General features: G+C 38.2%; 2 protein-coding genes across 5 annotated transcripts in view; one reads left to right on the top strand and one right to left on the bottom strand.

Moving 5' to 3' along the window:
• Positions 1–20,188, bottom strand: part of LOC105200182 — a 112,490-nt gene that overhangs the window by 58,688 nt on the left and 33,614 nt on the right. Inside the window, exon 1 of one of the 3 annotated variants that reach the window (XM_026138082.2) lies at positions 3,141–3,330. The exons of 1 other annotated variant lie outside the window; for it this stretch is intronic. The gene's annotated coding sequence lies outside the window, so the exon portion shown is untranslated. Of the gene's footprint in view, positions 1–1,092; positions 1,658–3,140; positions 3,331–20,188 lie in introns of those variants that run through there. One more of the 3 variants, XM_026138080.2, reaches the window with a different exon arrangement.
• LOC105206106 lies at positions 6,075–9,098 on the top strand. 2 transcript variants are annotated; one of them, XM_039456984.1, is made up of 5 exons: positions 6,075–6,328; positions 6,697–7,223; positions 7,383–7,425; positions 7,581–7,743; positions 7,834–9,098. In XM_039456984.1, the coding sequence occupies exons 1-5, from the start codon at positions 6,250–6,252 to the stop codon at positions 8,990–8,992; spliced, it is 1,971 nt and encodes a 656-aa protein (XP_039312918.1). In that variant the 5' UTR covers positions 6,075–6,249; the 3' UTR covers positions 8,993–9,098. The 2 variants fall into 2 exon arrangements, with proteins under 2 accessions (XP_039312918.1, XP_011173934.3); XM_011175632.3 differs by having other exon boundaries at positions 6,081–6,328; positions 6,697–7,425.

The following is a 20,188-nucleotide window of genomic DNA, read 5'->3' as shown; positions in this document are numbered from 1 at the left end:
TTAGTTTCTTAAGACAAAACTCTGAGCGTCCATCTAGTTGCATTAACGGGTGGATGAAGTATAAAACATTGTTTTCACTATTTTTAAAACACACTGTTTTAAAATTGCTAAAATATTACAATAGTAAAAAAGGATCTTTGCAATCTATTGCAATGTTTTTGCAACATTACGATACAGTATGTAATGTTGCAACATCTTATCAAGATCGCTGCAAGTGTCTGTGCTGTATAAGTTACTACATGTAGATATTTGAATAATATTTATTAACATAACTTTCTTTTGAAAAACTCTAAATAAATTTTTTTAAATTAAAGAAGGTAAAGTTAAAGAATTGCGACAAATGTTATTTGCTTTTTAACGTTCTACTATACTATTTAATTCATTACTATAGTTACTGCTGTACCATTGTCCAATTATAAAACATCTGTAATTATATCAATCTATTGCTTTGGTATTATCACAAGCTATATCCAAACAGAACAATAAGTCACAGCAATGTCAAAATGACATAAAGATAAATCATGATTAAAACAAAAAATGACTTTTAATAATTATTTTAACGTTATGATAACTTTTTGTTTTACTTTAGTATATTTTCGAATTCACTAAACATGATTAATTTTATAAATATTTCTGTTGCAAGATTTTATATGACATTTTGTAGAATCTTTACAGAATTGTTGCACAAAAAATGTGATAGATTAAAGCTCTTTTTGAAAATTTTCCAACAATCAAAGCTGAATAAGAATTTGTGCATTTAAATTTTTGCATGTAGATATATTTACTAATGTCACTAGATTCAATTCAAATAGCGCACAAGTGAAATCCAAAAGTGAGATCGTCAGATGCAATCGTACATTTCTTCAAGAAAGCGCACGTCCACATACATTTCCACATTAAATTATTTTTCTTATCGGTTTTTCATATTCTGCACTGTGATTCCATCTTATATCACTATTATTTCATTATTTCTGTACTATTTTTATTTAGTGTGGCTATTTCCTTTAACAATTCCGTCGAATAAGCCGAGACAATTTGTCATGAATGTGGAAAACACGACAGCAACCGACGCGTATTCGTTTTCAAACTTACATGAAAGTGAAATCTAGGCGTACCAGCGGCAGGCAACGACTCACTAATCGGCGTTCTAGAAGCAACTGAGGTATCTTTACGAAATACGTGTCTTCGCCCGATGCGAGAAAGAGTGAAACGCTTTTAAAGTGAAAGGATAGACAGCGAGATTCGGAATTGAGGTCAACCGATGGCCAAATAAAGTGTCGATATTAGCTCCTTGAACTCTCTTTTTCTTGTGCATATTTTCACTTCGTGCCATCTTTGTCGCAATTAATTAACATAATTTAAATAAAATTGATACGATCATGATGAAATAGTCACTAAACGACCTCGTGCCACTGATCTGTGATCAATGAACAAACGGCAAGCCAAGGATGCTGTTTTATCATGTATCGTGCAAGTTACCAGTACGCTTTAAATAGTTATTAGAAAATTACACCGGATAATAAAAATTATATACGCTCGCTTGATTCGACATCGTGTAATGAAAAGAAAACTTTCTGTTTCAGTGGTAGTCGAAATAAACATAGATTAGCATATGTCGCAATAACGGAACGCAATTTATTACTTTCCCGTATCCATTTATAAACATGACAACGTCGTATAGACAATAGATTAAAAAATTTCATTATTATTGTTTTTTTATATTTCATTATTATCCTAAACATTATAATATTTTATTATAATTTTAGTTATATTGTATTGACGAAAGTTTATTAAAAAATTTAATTTGCTTTTTCTAAATATTTATAAAAATTTTTTGTTATTACCTCTCGACTTCTAACTCGCGGATGGTTATCGGAAAATGATAATATAATTTAAAAAATTTAGTAATTTGTGTCAAAATGTAGCATCAAATCCAAAGAAAATTATTATTTATTATCAATAATTTAGCACAAACCTTTAAAGAAACAATGTATTTAAAAACTCTCAAAATTTAAACAAATAATTAATAAACAAGCTAATGAGAGACTGCGTGGGTTTTGGAGCGCAATAAACAATTAATATTCAAATAATTATTTATTCATTAAAAAATCAATCAAAACAACGAACGTTTTGGCTCTCTTCTCAGTGAGAAATGATAAGTTGAAAAGACGTTTATTCGACATCTATGTCGTTGATGGTTGATATTAATAAGTTGAAAAAACGTCTATTCAACATTAATGATTGATATTAATAAGTATTTTAACTATTTTTTAATCACTCGAAAATTTCGTTTCTATTAGATGTAGTTTTGCAAATATACAATTAACAAGAATAATTAACGTCTATTTTCACTATTTTCTTCTCTTATCCAGATAACATAAAGTTGAAAATTGGGTCATGCAAGAAGACGTCTTTTATAAACCTGTCTTCCCGAAATTCTTTCATATTTAATTTAATTATTGTATTATATTGACACATAATTTTTAGTTGCATTTTTATTTAAACGAATAACAGAAAAGTTATTCCAGATTCTATTCCGCATTTGTGAAAATAGTAAAAAAACAATAATTTTATATATTTTGTTTATAAATAATATTTTTATAAATAATATTTTTTAATTATACCCGTTTCATCTTTTCGATAACATATATTAATCTGATTTACCAGTTATTTACACATTTGACTACAAAGTGTTTACAGGTCATCATGACGGATCAGTTCGCAGCGATTACGGAAATCAAGCAACGTTCACCGGAGTCGCGACTTGGATGGATAACCGCTCGAGAATTTCCGAAAGGAAATACCTGAGCATTCTTTAAAACAAAAAATTTTTCTTAAAATATTACAAAAATATTGTTTTGTTCATTGAGATCATGTGGTGCAATAATATAATAGTTATGCGGATATTTCGAAGAAAATATTTATAGAGAGTTTATGCAAGACGTCTAATAGTCGTTTAATTTTGATGACACAAAGACGAATAATCGAACAAATTTTAAACGTCAACTGGTTTATTAAATGTTGATTAGACGTTTTTTCAACTTGTCATTTCTCATTGGGTTTGGGGCCCTCTTTAGCGTAGATTACGATTAAAAAATAATTCTAGTCGTCAATCTACGGGGTGTAATCGAGTCACGAACGGTTTGCCAAATCCGCCTTTGGAAGCATTGCTCGTGGTAGTGTTGTAGAAATTGACACATTTCCATAAAAACTGATGAAAACTAGTAAAGCCTTGGATAAACTTGTCCATTGGAAACGAAATTCGCCTGTTACAGTATACATTTAAACGCTCTATAATTCCGTGTGCTCACTGTCTCACGCAGTAATGTATACTATGTAATGTACACACAGTGAGTATACATTACTGCATGAGACAGTGAGCACACGTCATTATAAAGCGTTTAAATGTATACTGTGACAGGCAAAAAATTTTTCATTGGAAATACACAGATAGTATTACTTAAATTTTATATAAAAAGAAATTAAAATATCACTATTTGAGTTTCATTAATAAAATAAAGATACTATCAATTGCATTTTATTTGTTAAAAGTAATAGAGTAATTATTTCCAAGAGCAATATATTTTTTTTATAATTGGCGCAATTTAAAGATTTTATACATCTTTGTGGAAAAATACATTTAGATTCGGTTAAATTTAAAATATTTGTTTTTAAATACTACTTGGGCTGGAATAAGATTTTTTTAACAATAATACAGAGATAGTGCCACTTAGATTTTGTATAGAAATTAAAGAAAGTACATGGGTTAAAATAGGAAGTTTTTTCATTAAGGATACAAAGATGTAATACCACTTGAGTTTAGTAAAAAAAAATAAAGATTTGACAGGTATACACACACGCACGCACGCACGCACGCACGCACGCACGCACGCACGCACGCACGCACGCACGCACGCACGCACGCACGCACGCACGCACTTGCACGCCTCTTTTTATTTTTTTTATTTTTTTTTGGAAAGATAATTTTGTGCTGATATCACACATTTTGTAGTGTTACGCAATGTATATTTTTTGTAATAAAAGTCATAAATCAACTTTGCAAGATTGTATAAAATTAATGAACATTACACACACACATACACGTGCGCGCGCGCACACGCACACGCACACGCACACGCATACGCACACGCACACGCACACGCACACGCACACGCACACGCACACGCACACGCACACGCACACACACACGCACGTACACACGCACACGCTCACGCACACGCACACACACACGCACGTACACACGCACACGCAGGACGTAACAATTATACAAAATAACATTTGCACAATGTGTCTATTGGGGAATATAAATATCGTAGTATGATGTAATTGTTAGAATTGGCAACGCAATGCAAATATCTTGTGTGTGAAATAAACAAGCCCTATAGGCCTAGTTTACACCGAGCACTTGATACGCGTACTAACTCGTAACTTTCTATTAAATTATCTTACTTTCGACGATGCATGTATACATGATACATATATTTAATTATCTCGATTTATATTGTACCAGCTTAGTATATTATTCTTTAAATTTATTGTCGAAAGTAAGATAATTTAATAGAAAGTTACGAGTTAGTACGCGTATCAAAGGTTTGGTGTAAACAAGGCCTATGAGTTACAATTACAAATTTATTAAAAATAAAAAAAGAACATGTCACCGTTGTATGTACAATAGAAAAAGGAACGGAAGTAAAGTGAGTTGACCACAGAAGAGAATAAATAAGAGAAGGAGGATCATGTGCGTAAATTATATCATGAGAACTGAACTTAATATTTTTACTATACTACCAACCTCTCAAACTAAAACTTTATCATTAGAAATCTAAATAACATAGAGAGGTTCAGTGTTGCCAAATTAGTAGGAATCCTACTAACTTTAGTAGTTTTAAATTTACAAATGTAGGAGAATTACACTGACAGTAGTTAGTAGGAAAGCTAGTAGTTCTTTGCTTCAATGATGGGAGGAAAGAGAACAAAATCCTACTGTTTTCTAGGCTCAAGTCTGTTTTAAACTGCGCGCCATCAACGCGCTATTACATCATTGAGCGCGTTCAGAAAAATGGTGAGCATTCAATGATTCTTTAATATAATTGGTTGTTGCCATTAGATTTAAACCAATCACAATAAAGAATCACTGAGCGTTTACTAATAGCGTTTTTTACTGGGAAAACTAGTGCGCACTGAGTGTACACTCGCCGTTGGCAATTATAGCATTTTTCATTGGGAAAACTAGTGCGCACTGAATGTGCACTTGCTGCAGGTAATTGGGCGTTTCCGTTGGCACCGTCATCGCGCGAACCAAACCGTCCAATTGCCAGCGGCGAGTGCACACTCAGTGCGCACTAATTTTCCCAATGAAAAACGCTATTAGACGTTTTGGTTCGCGCAATGACGGTGCCAACAGAAACGCCCAATTACCTGAAGCAAGTGCCCATTCAGTGTGCACTATATGGTTTTCCCAGTGAAAAACACTATAACTCGTTTTGTCTGTTGAACGCGATCAATAATGACGTAATAGCGCTGGTAGCGCGTATTTAAAAAGTAGCTACTATACCCATGATGTAAGAAGAAAGGTGAAACAAGTAACCAGATGCGCAGTAGACCATACTCTAGACCAATCAGAACTGGGTCCAAATTTTGAGATTCAATATGGCTACGGCTCCGGTACTGGGACGTATTTATACTTGCATTTATACGTGAATCGGAGATAATCGGTGAATCGAAGAAATTCAAAGCTACTTAAAAAAAGAAGAATGTGAAGGTAAGGTTGAGACTTTGTACATTAATAAAAATTGTGATAATTGTTATTTCAAATTTTGTAAACTTGAATTAGAAGAAATTTGGAAAGTTATAAGAATGAGCTTATGTGTATGGCTAAATTGTTGTATTTCATGTTTATAACAACAGTGTTTATTGCAACAGTGATTTTTGTTAAAGATAATAAATTTCAAGTATTTTTACATTTTTATATTTATTTTTTTTAACAGCATCTACATTTTAAGTATGTGTGACTACATATGATTGTTTCGTATTTAAATTGCGCGGATATATTTGGACCCAAATTTCATTGGCTCATCACATCGAGCCACGCCTCTTACCGCGCATCGAGCCGCCGACGATGCGCGTTGTTTCACCTTGTTTTTTACATCATGACTATACCTATATTGTTAAACGAAAGTTTACAACGGAAAATAACAGAGACAGTTGCCAGTTCGGCCAGTTACTCGGATGTATTTCCATGTGTTTTATTCATATTTTTTCATATTCATTTTCATCTTTATAAACTACTCGATTAGTGTAATATTTGGTATGTTATTATTATATATTGTTAAAAATATCCCATGCAACACACCTCGTCCAAAGTACAAACGTTATGCTATCTATCCCTTGACACTATTTTATAACCTTAACAATGTTATGGTATTGTTGTACAGTTATTACATGATGTGAAAGATCTACGGAACGATATCATAAATCAATAATTATTAAGATTACAGAATAGAGGCCGATATCAAGCTGATTATTTACTGTTATTGTAACATCAAAATGATTGTTATCTGGAATATACAACGTGACATCCTTCAGACAAAGTGTGCTATATGAGATATAATGTTTCCTTTTCTTTATTCTTTTTATACAATTATTATGTAGGAAATATTTTAAAATTTATTGCAGATAAAAAAATGTCAAAAAAGAAAGTTTCATACATACAAAAATATCGGACAGAATGGAAATCAGATCCATTACTCAAAGAATGGATTGAAGAACTTTCAACTGATAAATACATGGTTTTTTGCAAATATTGTAAATGCTCTTTAAAGGCACATCGTGCTCTTCTTATTGAGCATACCAAAACTTCGAAGCATATTAAAGCTGCTGAGCCGTTTTCAAACCAGAAACAATTGAAATTACAACTTGACCAAAGTTCTGCAAGTGCATATTCTCTTGAAACAGTTACAGTTGAACTAAAAATGATTCTCTTTGTTACTTGCCATTGTGCAATAAGATCTGTTGATCATCTAAGTTCGCTCATTAAGCCTAGCTTTAAGACTGTGCACAAATTTAATGAAATTAAATTGCACAGAACAAAAGCTGTAGCAATTTTGAAAAATATTATTGCGCCTAATTTTAAACTTGATTTAAGAACAGATATAGGCGACAGCTTTTATAGTCTCTTAATCGATGAATCAACAAATATTGCGGTATTTAAACAATTAGGAATTTGTATAGTTTATTTTTCTTCGTTAAAAAGAAAAGTTGTTTCAACTTTTTTAAAATTAGAATCATTAGAAGGCGGTAATGCTCAATCTATTGTAAAAGCAGTTAAAAATACTCTCATAGAATATAATCTTTCCATTCAGAAAATGCGTGGTCTTGGAACAGATAATGCGTCTGTTATGACAGGTATCATTTTTATATTTTTTAATTTTTATATAAGTTAATTTTAAGTATTTTATAATTGTATTTTATAATTATAAGTATTTTATAATTGTATATAAGTTAAAGGTATTTTGTATTTTCCTATTTTATATTTATTAAATTAATTTTATTTTATATAGGAGTTAACAATGTTTTTCGTAAACTTAAAGAAGAAGTTCCTCATTTAATATTAATACGATGTGTGCGCCATTCTATTCAGTTGGCTGTTTCACAAGCTATGGCAAATACATTTCCTAGAAATTTAGAGTTTTTAGTTAGTGAAACATTCAATTGGTTTTCAAGGTAAATCTCTGATATTTTTTCTTTCTGGTTTCTGGAAAATGAATTATGATAAATTTAATTATTAATTATTTCCTCTTGTGCTTATTTTAGGTCGTCAGAACGACGAGAACAATATAAACTTTTATTCAAAGCCTTAAATGATGATTTAGATCCTTTGCAAATCCTTCAGGTTGCATCCACTCGTTGGTTATCAATCGCCAGTGCAGTAAGTAGGATTCTCCAGCAATGGCTAGAGCTTAAAACTCATTTTCAACTTAAAAGGACTGCTGATAAATGCTACACCGCAGAACTGTTATACTCGTATAATATATATTCAGACAGCCGAAACGAATTATATTTTATATTTTTAAAACCTGTATTAGATGAAACTCAGAATGTTAACAAAGCGTTTCAAACTAATAATGGCGACGTAAAACTTTTAAACGATCTCACTATTCTTATTCAACAACTTGCCCAACGGATTGTAATTTCTGGATGTAAAGAAAATCTTTTAAAAGTAAATATAAAACATTATCTTTATCCGCATCCATATCTTGGATGCATATCCTACAGTTTTGAAGAGAAAATGAAACATTATAGAACAAATAATCTTTTAACAGTAGAAGATGAAATGAAAATCAGAGCTAGATGTACAGATTTCATTACTGCTTTGATCAATCAACTTCAGCAACGTCTCCCAGATAACATAGAGATTTTCTCTAATGTTTCACTTCTTTCTCCTGAGAAATGTCTTCGAGTTGTAAAGCCATCTGTGATACCTCTTGCAGAACTTATGATTGAATCACAAGATGTTATAACAAAAATAGATTTTCAATGGTCAAAACTCTTACACGTTCAATGGCAAAACATTAAAAATACAATTCCTTTCTGGGCAGAAGTAAAAGAATATCGGGATGCATTAGGAGAAAATCCATTCGAAGAACTCGTTAACTTAGCATTAAAATGCCTTGTGCTTCCATGGTCTAATGCTGATGTAGAAAGAACATTTAGTCAAATGAAAAATGTTAAAACTTTTTCACGGAATCGTCTCAATCAAGATACAATTAATGCTATTCTTACTACGCGGGCAGGACTTCAAAGAATAGAAAAGTGTTGCCATAATTATGAATTTTCATCTTCAGTCCTTCGTCAAGTAGAAACTATGTCAGCATACAAAGATCAAAAGGAATCTTTTAATGTTTCACAAATCGTTTCGCAATGTCCATTTAAGGAAAACATAGCTCTTGATGATATTCTTTTTATGGAATAATTAAATGAATTAATAAGTTAAAATATTTTTATTTAAAATTTATATAATATATATAATTGTAGTTATTCTATAATATAAAAATATTTTATTTAAAATTAAATATATATTTGCAGTTATGTAAAAAAAATTTTATTTAAAATTAAATAAATACATATAATTTTAAACAAATGATATGTATTTAATTTTAAAGGCATATATAGTTAGTTATTCCATAAAATTATTTAGGGCCTCTTTCACCAATCTAACCGATCGGTCAATTCATTGGAATTGACCAATTGCATTTGTCATTTCACACAACTAGCAATGCGATTGGTCAATTCCAATGATTTAACCTATCGGTTAGCCTTAACCGAGAATGGTGAAAGAGACGAGATCGCCATTAGCCCCGTAAATCTCAATGTAAATTAATATTTAAAAAATACTGTTTATGAAAATTATAAAAAATTTTAATAAATATTTTATACATTTAAAAATATTAATAAAGTGTTAATAAATTCTTTTTGTTCCTTTTAAATTATTCCTTACATGTTATTGTTCCTTAAACGTGTAACAAAAAATAATAATAATATAATATAATTTTAATATACAAGGTGTGATCAAAAAGTAAGGTGACTTTTCATTTTTATAAAAAAATGTTCATTTATTCATCCAAAATTATGTTATCCCCTTCAAAATAATCCCCCTCTGATACAATACACTTGTGCCAGCGCTTTTTCCAGTCGTCAAAACATTTCTGAAATGCACTTTTGGGTATTGCTTTGAGCTCCTCCAGCGATGCAGCCTTAATCTCCTCAATCGTCGCAAATCTTCGTCCTTTCATAGGCCTTTTCCATTTTGGGAAGAGGAAAATGTCGCAGGGGGCCAAGTCTGGTGAATACGGTGGCTGAGGCATGATGATAGTATTGTAAGCGGCGAAACGCGGCGGTCGCCCGATGGCGCCAGTTCGCGGAGACAATCGCGAGGTTCCCGCGCGTTTGCGATGTGCGTACGCCGATCAAATGTTTTGGTCACCGCGCGTATCGACCAATCTGATTGATTGGTCGACCACCCCGCTCCGGAATTCCGGAGTAACGAACAGCGGCGAACACTCTTGGTTCCGTCGGCGTTGGAGCAAGACGCTCCTTTTCGCGAGAGTCCTGTCGAATCGATTGTCATCCTATATGGTCTGTTAAACGTAACGTCTGTAAGAACTCGGCTAAATAAACGGAAGTGAATCTGAAGCGCGTCGATCAGTATCCTGCTCCATTTTCCCAAGCATCCGATTACGGTAAGAAGTCGGCTACGCCATCTTGTCAGTGGAGCACGCGGTCTCGCTCGCAAACCGGAGTTGCGCGAGTGCAGGGAGTCCGCTGCCGTGTCGTCGTCGTCGTAAGTAGCTCGGTCGTCTCGGATCGAAGAGAGCGATTCGGGCGCGAAAACGAAATTCGAAAGGATAAACTTTCAGCCTCAGAAGTGGGATAAATGCCCGCGTTGTCGGAGTCGAGTGTAGACATTTCGTGTCGTGTTGCTCCGAGAAAGATTTGGTACCGGTCGCGGGAACCGCGACCTAGACATCCCTCGGGGCAGACGGAGGTTGGTCGCAGTTGCCCGTGTGGAACGTAAATTTCGTCGTGTCGAGAGTGTCGGTGTCGGGGACTATCGTGCGGTGCTGCAATGGATCGGGACCAGCTGGACATAGCACCCATAGAGGTGCTGCAGAAGGAAGCCATAGCCGCGGGCATCCCCTTCACGCCGGACCGCGCGGCTTTGATCGATGCAATACTCTCCCACAGGGAGAGGCACGGTCCCACCGCTAACGGAGGAAAAGTGAGCCGCGGAACAGAAGTCGAGAGAGATGGTGCCGCAACGGAGCAGCTGCGCCAATCGGTCGAGCTGCTGGCCGAAACAATGAAACAGCAGCAGCGACATGCTGCTCCAGCAACAACAATTCATGGCGCTCGTCCTGGAGCGCCTGAGCCAGGCAGAAAGGCCAGCTCAGAATATTAGTGCGCCCAGCGGCGTTCGGTCCGTACTGCCGCCGGAGCGCGAGCAATCGTCGTTCGGGTCCTCCACGAGGACCCCGAGAAGAGAAGAGGGTGATCGCTTAGATCGCCTCCCGCGAGGCAACGTGGTGCAGTGTCTGGCGACGCAGATGCCAGAGTTCGCCGGCGCACGAGAGGAAAACGTGGCCGCCTGGATAAGGCGCGTGGACTATATCGGAAGGATCCACGGAGTCACAGACGGGGTGCTGCTGTTGGCAGCCTCTAGCCGTTTCAAGAATGAAGTGAAGGATTGGTACGACTCCCTGGAGGGAGAGGCGCTAGAGTCTTGGCAAGCTTTGAAAAACGAATTGTCTCTTATGTTCGAAAGCAACGAATTCGCTTATAAGCAACTACAAAGAATTCAAGTGAAGACGTGGCAACACACGAAAGAATCGTTTCACAGCTACGCCATAGCCAAGCTGGCCATGATGAATCGCCTCGACTTGTCCACGAAGGAGAAGATTCACTTCCTCATCGGGGGAATCACCATCGGCAGCCTTGACCCTGCCTGACGCCTCGGTGAGCCAATTCTTAGTAAAAATGCGCTGCGTGGTGGAAGGCGCAGTGGAACAAGATAAGAAGCCGAGCGCACCCGCCAGCTCTCAGAAGTCGAAGGAGAAACCCTGTCGAAATTGCGGCAAGAGGGGCCACGTCCATAAAGAGTGCAGAGCCGAGCCCAGCTGCTTCTACTGTAAGGAGCGGGGGCATTGGCAGTTCGACTGCCCAGTTTTGAAGAAAAAGACGTCATCTAACCGGTGCAGCCAAAGCAGCGTGCGCTGACAGCGGCAGCGGTCGAGGAGGAGACGGAGGAGGATAACGTGGTCGCCGCAATTAACGTGACGAGCGGCAAGCGGTTGGAGTTGGCGTCGCGCCCTGCGCGACGGTCACGTCCGTCAATCAAATAAGTTGCGATCTGCCGGCCTTGACCGAGTAGCCCGGTGTCGATCATGAGATTCCAAATTTATAAAGAATTTTTGTTATCGGGAAATGTGAAGTTTTTGCCTACCGGAAAACGGTTGCGTGGTATTACCAATGACCGCCTCACGGTCCTTGGGAAAACAAATACGCCGATCACGCTAGAAACACTCGGGGACAAGAGCTTCACCGTAGATTTCTTTGTCGTTGACGATAGCGCGTGTTTGCCTAGCATGCTTCTCGGTCGTGATTTCGTCGTCGGAGAAAGCTTGTTATTGAAATACCGAACGGCGAAAACATATTCAGCAAACATCATAGCCGAACTTTGTCAAATAGAGCCCAAGGTCACGATGGAGACGGCTGAGTCAATCATTCGCGAAACAAATGTTGATTTCGGGAAAAATGCGAAACGCGAACTAATAAACACAATCATGCGCGTGCAAAACGAAGAGGTCGAACCGGTCGAAGATGACTTGGTTTACGCGTACGCGCCGCGGCGTTTTGCCTACGCGGAACGCATAGAGTTGCGAAAAATTGTAGAGGACTTGCTCCAAAGGGGCATTATTCAGCCCAGTCGATCGTCATACTGCGTGCGAGTGATTCCGATCCGGAAGAAAAAAGGTCTGCTCAGGCTATGCGTAGACCTGAGACCGTTGAATAGCCGCATTAGTAAGCAAAAATATCTGTTTCCAATCATTAAAGATTGCTTGGCACGACTATTCGGGAAAATAGTTTTTACTTTATTAGATTTGAAAGACGGCTTCCACCAAATTAGAGTCTGCGACAAGCACACGCATTACTTTGCTTTTGCCACACCGGATGGCCAGTATGAATATCGCTTTCTGCCGTTCGGCTATTCCGAAGCGCCTGCGGAGTTCCAGAAGCGAATTCTACAAATCCTGGAACCGTTTATAAAAAAGGATCAGATACTTGTTTATATTGATGATATATTAATAGCGTCGGATACAGTGGAGGAAAACTTGACTAGCCTATGCGAAGTTCTACTACAATTGAAACGGTATCGCTTCGAATTAAATTATAAAAAGTGCCAATTTTTGCAAAGTCGGGTCGAGTTTCTAGGCTATATAATAACCAAAGAAGGAATCACTCTAAGCCAGAGACACACCGAAGCGATCAGCGGCTTTAGGCAACCACGAAATGTGCACGAACTTTAGCGCTTCCTAGGGCTCGTAGGTTACTTTCGAAAGTTATCAAAAACTTCGCGCTTAAGGCCGGCCCGCTTCACAAATTATTGAGAAAGAATGTCGTGTATGATTTCGACAAGCGTCACGTTGCGGCCTTTGAGTCGTTAAAACACGAGCTGACACGAGCTCTCGTGCTAGCCTTGTACAATCCTAACGCCGAGACGGAACTCCACACTGACGCGAGTAGCGTCGGACTGGGTGCGATCCTCCTTCAAAGACAACCCGACCGTCGATGGGCGGCGGTCGCTTACTTTAGTCGGTCAACTAATTAGGCCGAGAAAAACTATCATAGCTACGAGCTCGAGATGCTCGCGGTGGTACGCGCGGTTGAACGCTTCCGCCTCTACTTGTACGGGAAAGATTTCACAGTCGTGACGGATACCCATGCAATCGTCTATGCCGTAAATAAGGCGAATCTTAACCCGAGGATCGCATGGTGGATGTTGACGCTACAGGACTATCGTTTTAAGGTGGTGTACCGCCCCGGAGTGCGGATGCAGCACGTTGATGCATTGAGCCGATGCGTGGGACTGGTGAGGGAACTTCCCCTCGAGCGCGAGCTGGAATTTCGTCAACTGGCAGATCCGCGAATAAGGAAATCTGCTCTGAACTCGAACGCGGCGATAGCAGTAAATACGCGCTAGTAGACGGTTTGCTGTATCGCAAAGTCGAAGGTAGTTTGAAATTCGTAATTCCAGAATCGATGATTGCTCCGAGCATCAGAGCGCATCATAACGAGGTGGGCCATGACGATTTTGATAAAACGGCGTGACGCAAAACTACTGGTTCATCGCGATGCGAAAACGTATAAAAGATTATCTAGACAATTGTCTCACGTGCTTGACAGCTAACGAATCGGCGAATCGTTTCGAGGGGGAAACGTCATTGTATCCCCCGGCGACGGCGATGATGCAAATCGTCCACGTAGATCATTTCGGGCCGCTCACGGAAGCGGCGGACGGCAGCAAACATATCCTCGTTGTAATCGATTCCTTTTCACGTTTCATGTGGGTGACGCCGACCAAGACGACTGCCACGAGTGAAACGGTAAAAATTTTACGCCATATCTTTTCAACGTTTGGTAACCCGAGCAAAATTGTATCGGACAGGGGGACTGCTTTTAGTCCCGCGAGTTTGCTGAGTTCGTCGAGCGTGGTAGAATCAAGCATCGAAAAGTTGCCGTCGCAGCACGGTTTAGCCGAAAGGGTGAATCGGTTTATTTAAAGCACTCTGACCAAAATTCTAAGCGAGCCGAACGATTGGCATAATAAGATCATCGACTTACAGTACATAATTAACAATACCCGACATTCCGGTATCGGTACGACGCCAGCTAAGTTAGTTCTCGGGTACGATCAGCGGAATCATCTCGATTACCCGCTCGCGCAGTTTAGCCGGATATGGGCGTCCGTCGACGATATCCAAAGCGAACGGCCGATCCAAAGCTTCCGAAACTGCCCTTCAGGCAACTGAAAAATTAAGAAACTATAATAAGTCATACCGAGATCGCCGTCTGCGACGACCATCGGTATACCAAGTCGGAGATTTAGTCTCCATACGAGACACGAGGGTGAAGCCAGGGACCAGCGGCAAGATTAAATCGAGTTATAAAGGTCCATATCGAGTAACAAAGGATCTAGGTAACAACCGTTACGTTATTACCGACATCCCTGGATTCAATTTCGCTCCTCGTGCCTTAGATACGATCCTCTCATCGGACCGTCTTAAACCGTGGATCAGGCCGCCACCTCCGATGGGAAGAGAGAAAGCCTAAGCACTTTAAAAAATGTAAACTTTTCATAGAATATAAGTTGATCGAGAATCATAGTTTAAGTTAGGTTTAAGTTAGGTTTAAGGTAAATTAATTGTAAGCCTGCCAAAAAAAAAAAAAGAGAAGAAGTGTGTACGTGAAAGAAGTTTTAAGTGTCCGTGTAGTAGTGGCGTCGAGACAGATCGAAGAACGAAAGCTTGGAGGACCAAGCGTGTGCAGGATGGCCGAGCTGTAAGCGGCGAAACGCGGCGGCCGCCCGATGGCGCCAGTTCGCGGAGACGATCGCGAGGTTCCCACGCGTTTGCGATGTGCGTACGCCGATCAAAACGTCATGTGTTGGTCACCGCGCGTATCGACCAATCTGATCGATTAGTCGACCACCCCGCTCCGGAATTCCGGAGTAACGAACAGCGGCGAACACTCTTGGTTCCGTCGGCGTTAGAGCAAGACGCTCCTTTTTGCGAGAGTCCTGTCGAATCGATTGTCGTCCTATATGGTCTGTTAAACGTAACGTCTGTAAGAACTCGGCTAAATAAACGGAAGTGAATCTGAAGCGCATCGATCAGTATCCTGCTCCATTTTCCCAAGCATCCGATTACGGTAAGAAGCCGGCTACGCCATCTTGTCTCAAGTGGAGCATGCGGTCTCGCTCGCGAACCGGAGTTGCGCGAGTGTAGGGAGTCCGCTGCCGTGTCATTGTCGTCGTAAGTAGCTCGGTCGTCTCGGATCGAAGAGAGCGATTTGGGCACAAAAACGAAATTCGAAAAGATAAACTTTCCGTATTGTTTTTGGCCAAAAAACTACTCACTAGTAACGACGTGTGCTAAGCAGTTTTGGAACGAATTTCGCTGACTCACGTGTCATACCCAAAACATCCGTTAAAATTGATTGGCATGAGCCAAACGATATGTTAAGATCATTAGCTATTTCTCTAATCGTGATTCGACGATTTTTCAACACAATTTTTTTCACTTCCTGAACATTTTCGTCGGTTTTTGACGTGCTGGGGCGTCCAGAGCGAGGTTCATTGTTAACATTTTCTCGGCCCTCTTGGAATAACTTATACCATTTATAAACATTTTTTTGCTCAAAGTTGACTCACCGTACGCCACTGTCAACATTTCGAGAGTTTTTGAACACTTAATACCATTTTTTACACAAAAATTAATACAAACTCTCTGCTCCATTATTTTCAACAGCAAAAAATCGTCGAGAACGCAAACACGAGTCTAACCTTTATGCTTCTCACATAAAAACAACACATGCTATATAGTCAAAACTGTGAACATATGATCGTGACGAGTGTACCAACACAAAAAAAAATTTTTGAAATTAGAGTGTACAGAGCGCGCGAAATTCAAAAAGTCACCTTACTTTTTGATCACACCTCGTATACATATTTAATATTTTATTAAATGTATTAAAATTTTAATAAATTTTTTTATTAATTTAATTAAAAAACATTTTTATAGATAAATTAAAATCTAGTAGGATTTGAAGCTTACACGTAGGATTTCAGACGTGTCTCGGTAGGAAAAGCTCTCAATGAATTGGCAATACTGGAGAGGTTACTCATACAAAATGTCTGAAATAATTGCAATATCTAACACTCCTCCTCAATTATTACAAACATATAAACCACAGCCTTCTCGTAGTTCCTTCACTTTGGCTGCTCCCAGTGGCTTCGTCAGTAGATTTCCAATCATGTTCTCGCTTGGACAGTATGAACAAGAGATGTCACCTTTTTCCATGTGATGTCGAATAAAGTGTCTCTTTGTATCAATGTGCTTAGTTCGATTTGACAGTCTCTCCTCCTCAATAAATTTCTGGCAGCTCTGATTATCCTCGTAGATAACTGTTGGTGTCTTCATATCGACGTTGAAATCCCGTAGTAATCATCTCAACCATATTACCTCCTGTCCAGCTTCGCAAAGCGACACGAACTCCGCTTCTGTAGATGAAAGCGCCACGCATGGTTGTTTTCTACAACACCAGCTTACCGCTGCTCCAAATACGAAGAAAACGTGACCGTTGTTTGATTTGCGATCCTGTTTATTTTCTGCCCAATTGGCATCTGCATATCCAATAAGTGGTGCATCTACGCTGACGTTACCAAGTTTCAGTTTAAAATTGATTGTACCTTTCAAATACCTGACTACACGTTTAAGCTCATTCCAATCTTGCTGTGTTGGTCTACTGATCTTTTGTGCTAAAATGCTTACGCTAGCAGAAATATCTGGTCGCGAAATAACACTGGCATATAGTAAACGACCAATCAACTTTCGGTATTTGGTGTCTGGCAGAATATCAGATTCGTTTATATCTTTTCCATAATTGCTATTCATTGGTACTTCCGAGATTTTAGCGTCAGACAATGAAAAATCTGCAATTATCTCTTTAATATATGTAGACTGACTGATATTATATATTTTGTCTGCATCTTTAAAAATTTCGAGACCGAAATACACCTTAATTGGGCCTAAATTTCAAATTTCAAATTTTGACTTTAACATTGACTTGACTTCTGTAATGAGTTTGCGTTTTCTACTCGCAACAATAATATCATCGACACAGACAAGAATATAGCACCAATCGTTTTTAAATTTCTTGCAATACAAACAAGGATCTGCCTCACCTTGCAAAAATCCTGATGACAAAAGTGCTGCGTGTAACGTCTGTTTCCAGGATCTAGCGGATTGTTTTAAACCATACAGACTTTTCTTTAGCCGACACACCGAGTTGAGCCGATCTGTTATGAATCCAGGAGGTTGCTTCATGTATATTACCTCGTTTATAGTTCCGTTTAGAAATGCTGTCTTGGCATCCATATGGTATATCTCCATTTTATTTCTTGCTGCCAGTGAAAGTAACACGCGAAACGTTAAATGCTTCCCGACTGGTGCAAATACTTGGTCATAATCTTCACCATATTTTTGTGAATAACCTTGTGCGACCAATCGAGCCTTAAAGCGACGGATATTGCCATCTGCCCCACGCTTCACTTTGTAAATCCATTTGCAGCCAATTGTTTTTCTTTCACTGGGTAATTTTGATAGTTCCCATGTCTGATTATCTTTTAGAGATGTTATCTCCTCCTGCATTGCTTTAATCCACTGATCCTTAAATGGACTAGTCACAGCCTTATTGTAGCTCTTTGGTTCCTTAACTTCATTGTGAACAACATTTATTTCGTTTATCAGACGCTTTGGTGGTATGCCCTTTGTGCTTCGTTCCAATCATCTTAATGAAACGATGTTAATACTGTTGTCGTCATCACAGTTTGAATGATATGTTGTGTCTAGATCTTCTTCTTCGCTATGATCCTCTTCATCTTGATCTTTTAAGTCTTGATCTGGTTTATTCGTCGGTCCTATATCCAATGATATCATTTTTGTGTAAACCTCAGAGATCTCCTTTTTAATATGAAATTTTACGTCATTTCTCTGCTAATGACTACTTTTTGCGTTGAAGGATTGTAACATTGATATGCCTTTGATTTATTATCAGCCGATTAGAATCATTGAAATAGCTTTTGGATCTAATTTTCGACGTTTTTCCGTGTGAACTTAAACGTAGCACTTTGATCCAAATGATTTGAAATGACGAATGTTTGGTTTTTGACCAAACCACCCTTCGTATGGAGTGACTTTTACAATTTTGAATGTAATTCGCCATCATTACAGCTTCTCCCCAGAATCGATTATCTAATTTTGATTCAATAATTATACAGCGTGCCATTTCCATAAGCGTTCGATTTTTACGCTCGGCCACGCCATTCTGTTGTGGGTTATATGCTGTAGTGTATTGAATTTGTATACCATTTTTATTCAAATATTTGACGACTTTTTTACCAGTATACTCCCCACCTCGATCAGAACGAATTATCTTCGGTCGTTTATTAAACATTGTCTGGACCAATTGTATATATTTTTTTAATTTATTAAACACTTCTGCTTTATGCTGCAACAGGTAAATAACGGAGAATTTAGTGTGGTCATCAATAAAGGTTAGTACGTACCTTTTCCTTGATGGTATCATTGTTTGCATGGGACCGCAAACGTCTGTATGAATCAAGTCCATAATTTCCTTAGATTGTTTTGCTGTCGCTTTTGGAAATGGTACTCGTGTCATTTTACCTTGTTGATATGTATTACACGTATCTTTAATGGGACAATTTTCCAATGTCAGCACCTTTGACATATCCATCTGTAAATAAACGTTTTACGACCTCCAAATCACGATGTCCACACCATTTGTACCATTGGTGTATACAATTCTTCGGATGACCTCCATCAATAGTTAATAGTACTTTATTAACCTCCTTCAATTCGAATAAGCTGTCTTGTAGAACTGCTGTAGCAATTTGTACATCTTGATACATGATGTTATAATATCCATTGGGAACAAAATTGACATTAAACCCATTTGCCACAAGCTTACGGACCGATACATAACGATAACAAATTTCCATTAATTGAGAGTACATATAAGACGTCTTGAACCTTAATCGATCGTCTTTTTCCGTCATTGTTTACTACATGAATTTGTATTGTATCGATTCCCTCAACTGCCACTCGTTGACCATTAGCCACGAAGATCTTTTCCTGATGATTCTCGTTGAATTCAGCGAACATACTTTTGTTAAATGTAACATGTGATGTCGCACCTGAATCAACTATCCATCCATGGCTAACTTTTGAGGTTAAAAATAGGAAATCGCTCTTCTCCGATTCTTCTACTAAATTTGCTTGTTGCTTGCTGGCACTGCTTTTTTTTGTCTTTTACTTTTTCTTTCTTATCTTTCAAATACTTTTTGTACTTCAGACATTTAGGTTTAAAATGTCCTTTCTCCTTGCAGAAAAAGCATACGATGTCCTCTCGATTTTTGATTGACGCGTTTGTACTTACACGTAAAGCCATCGTACCATTTGCTTCACTAAAAGATTTATCCTTACGTTTGTTTCATTCATCTAATAAACGTTGCTCTACTACGGCCGTTGTCAAATTGGTTTCTCTTGACTCTAACGCTGTCACCAAAGTATCGTAACTTTCTGGTAAACTACCCAGTAAAACTGCAACATGCCAATCTTCCGTTTTCAGTTCCTTACCGATATCATTCATTTGTTGAAACGCTCCGGCTATGCGTGTGACGTGCATTTCCAAATCTGCGCCTTCCTCTAGTTTCATACTCATAAGACGCTTTATTAGTCGAACCACATTGTTAGCGTCTTCTCGTGATACGTTTTCGGGGCATCCCATGCAGATTTAGCAGTTTTCGCGTTTC

Source organism: Solenopsis invicta, chromosome 14 (assembly GCF_016802725.1).
Source record: "Solenopsis invicta isolate M01_SB chromosome 14, UNIL_Sinv_3.0, whole genome shotgun sequence".
In the NCBI taxonomy this organism is placed as follows: domain Eukaryota; kingdom Metazoa; phylum Arthropoda; class Insecta; order Hymenoptera; family Formicidae; genus Solenopsis; species Solenopsis invicta.
This window is presented reverse-complemented; position numbering and strand designations above follow the sequence as displayed.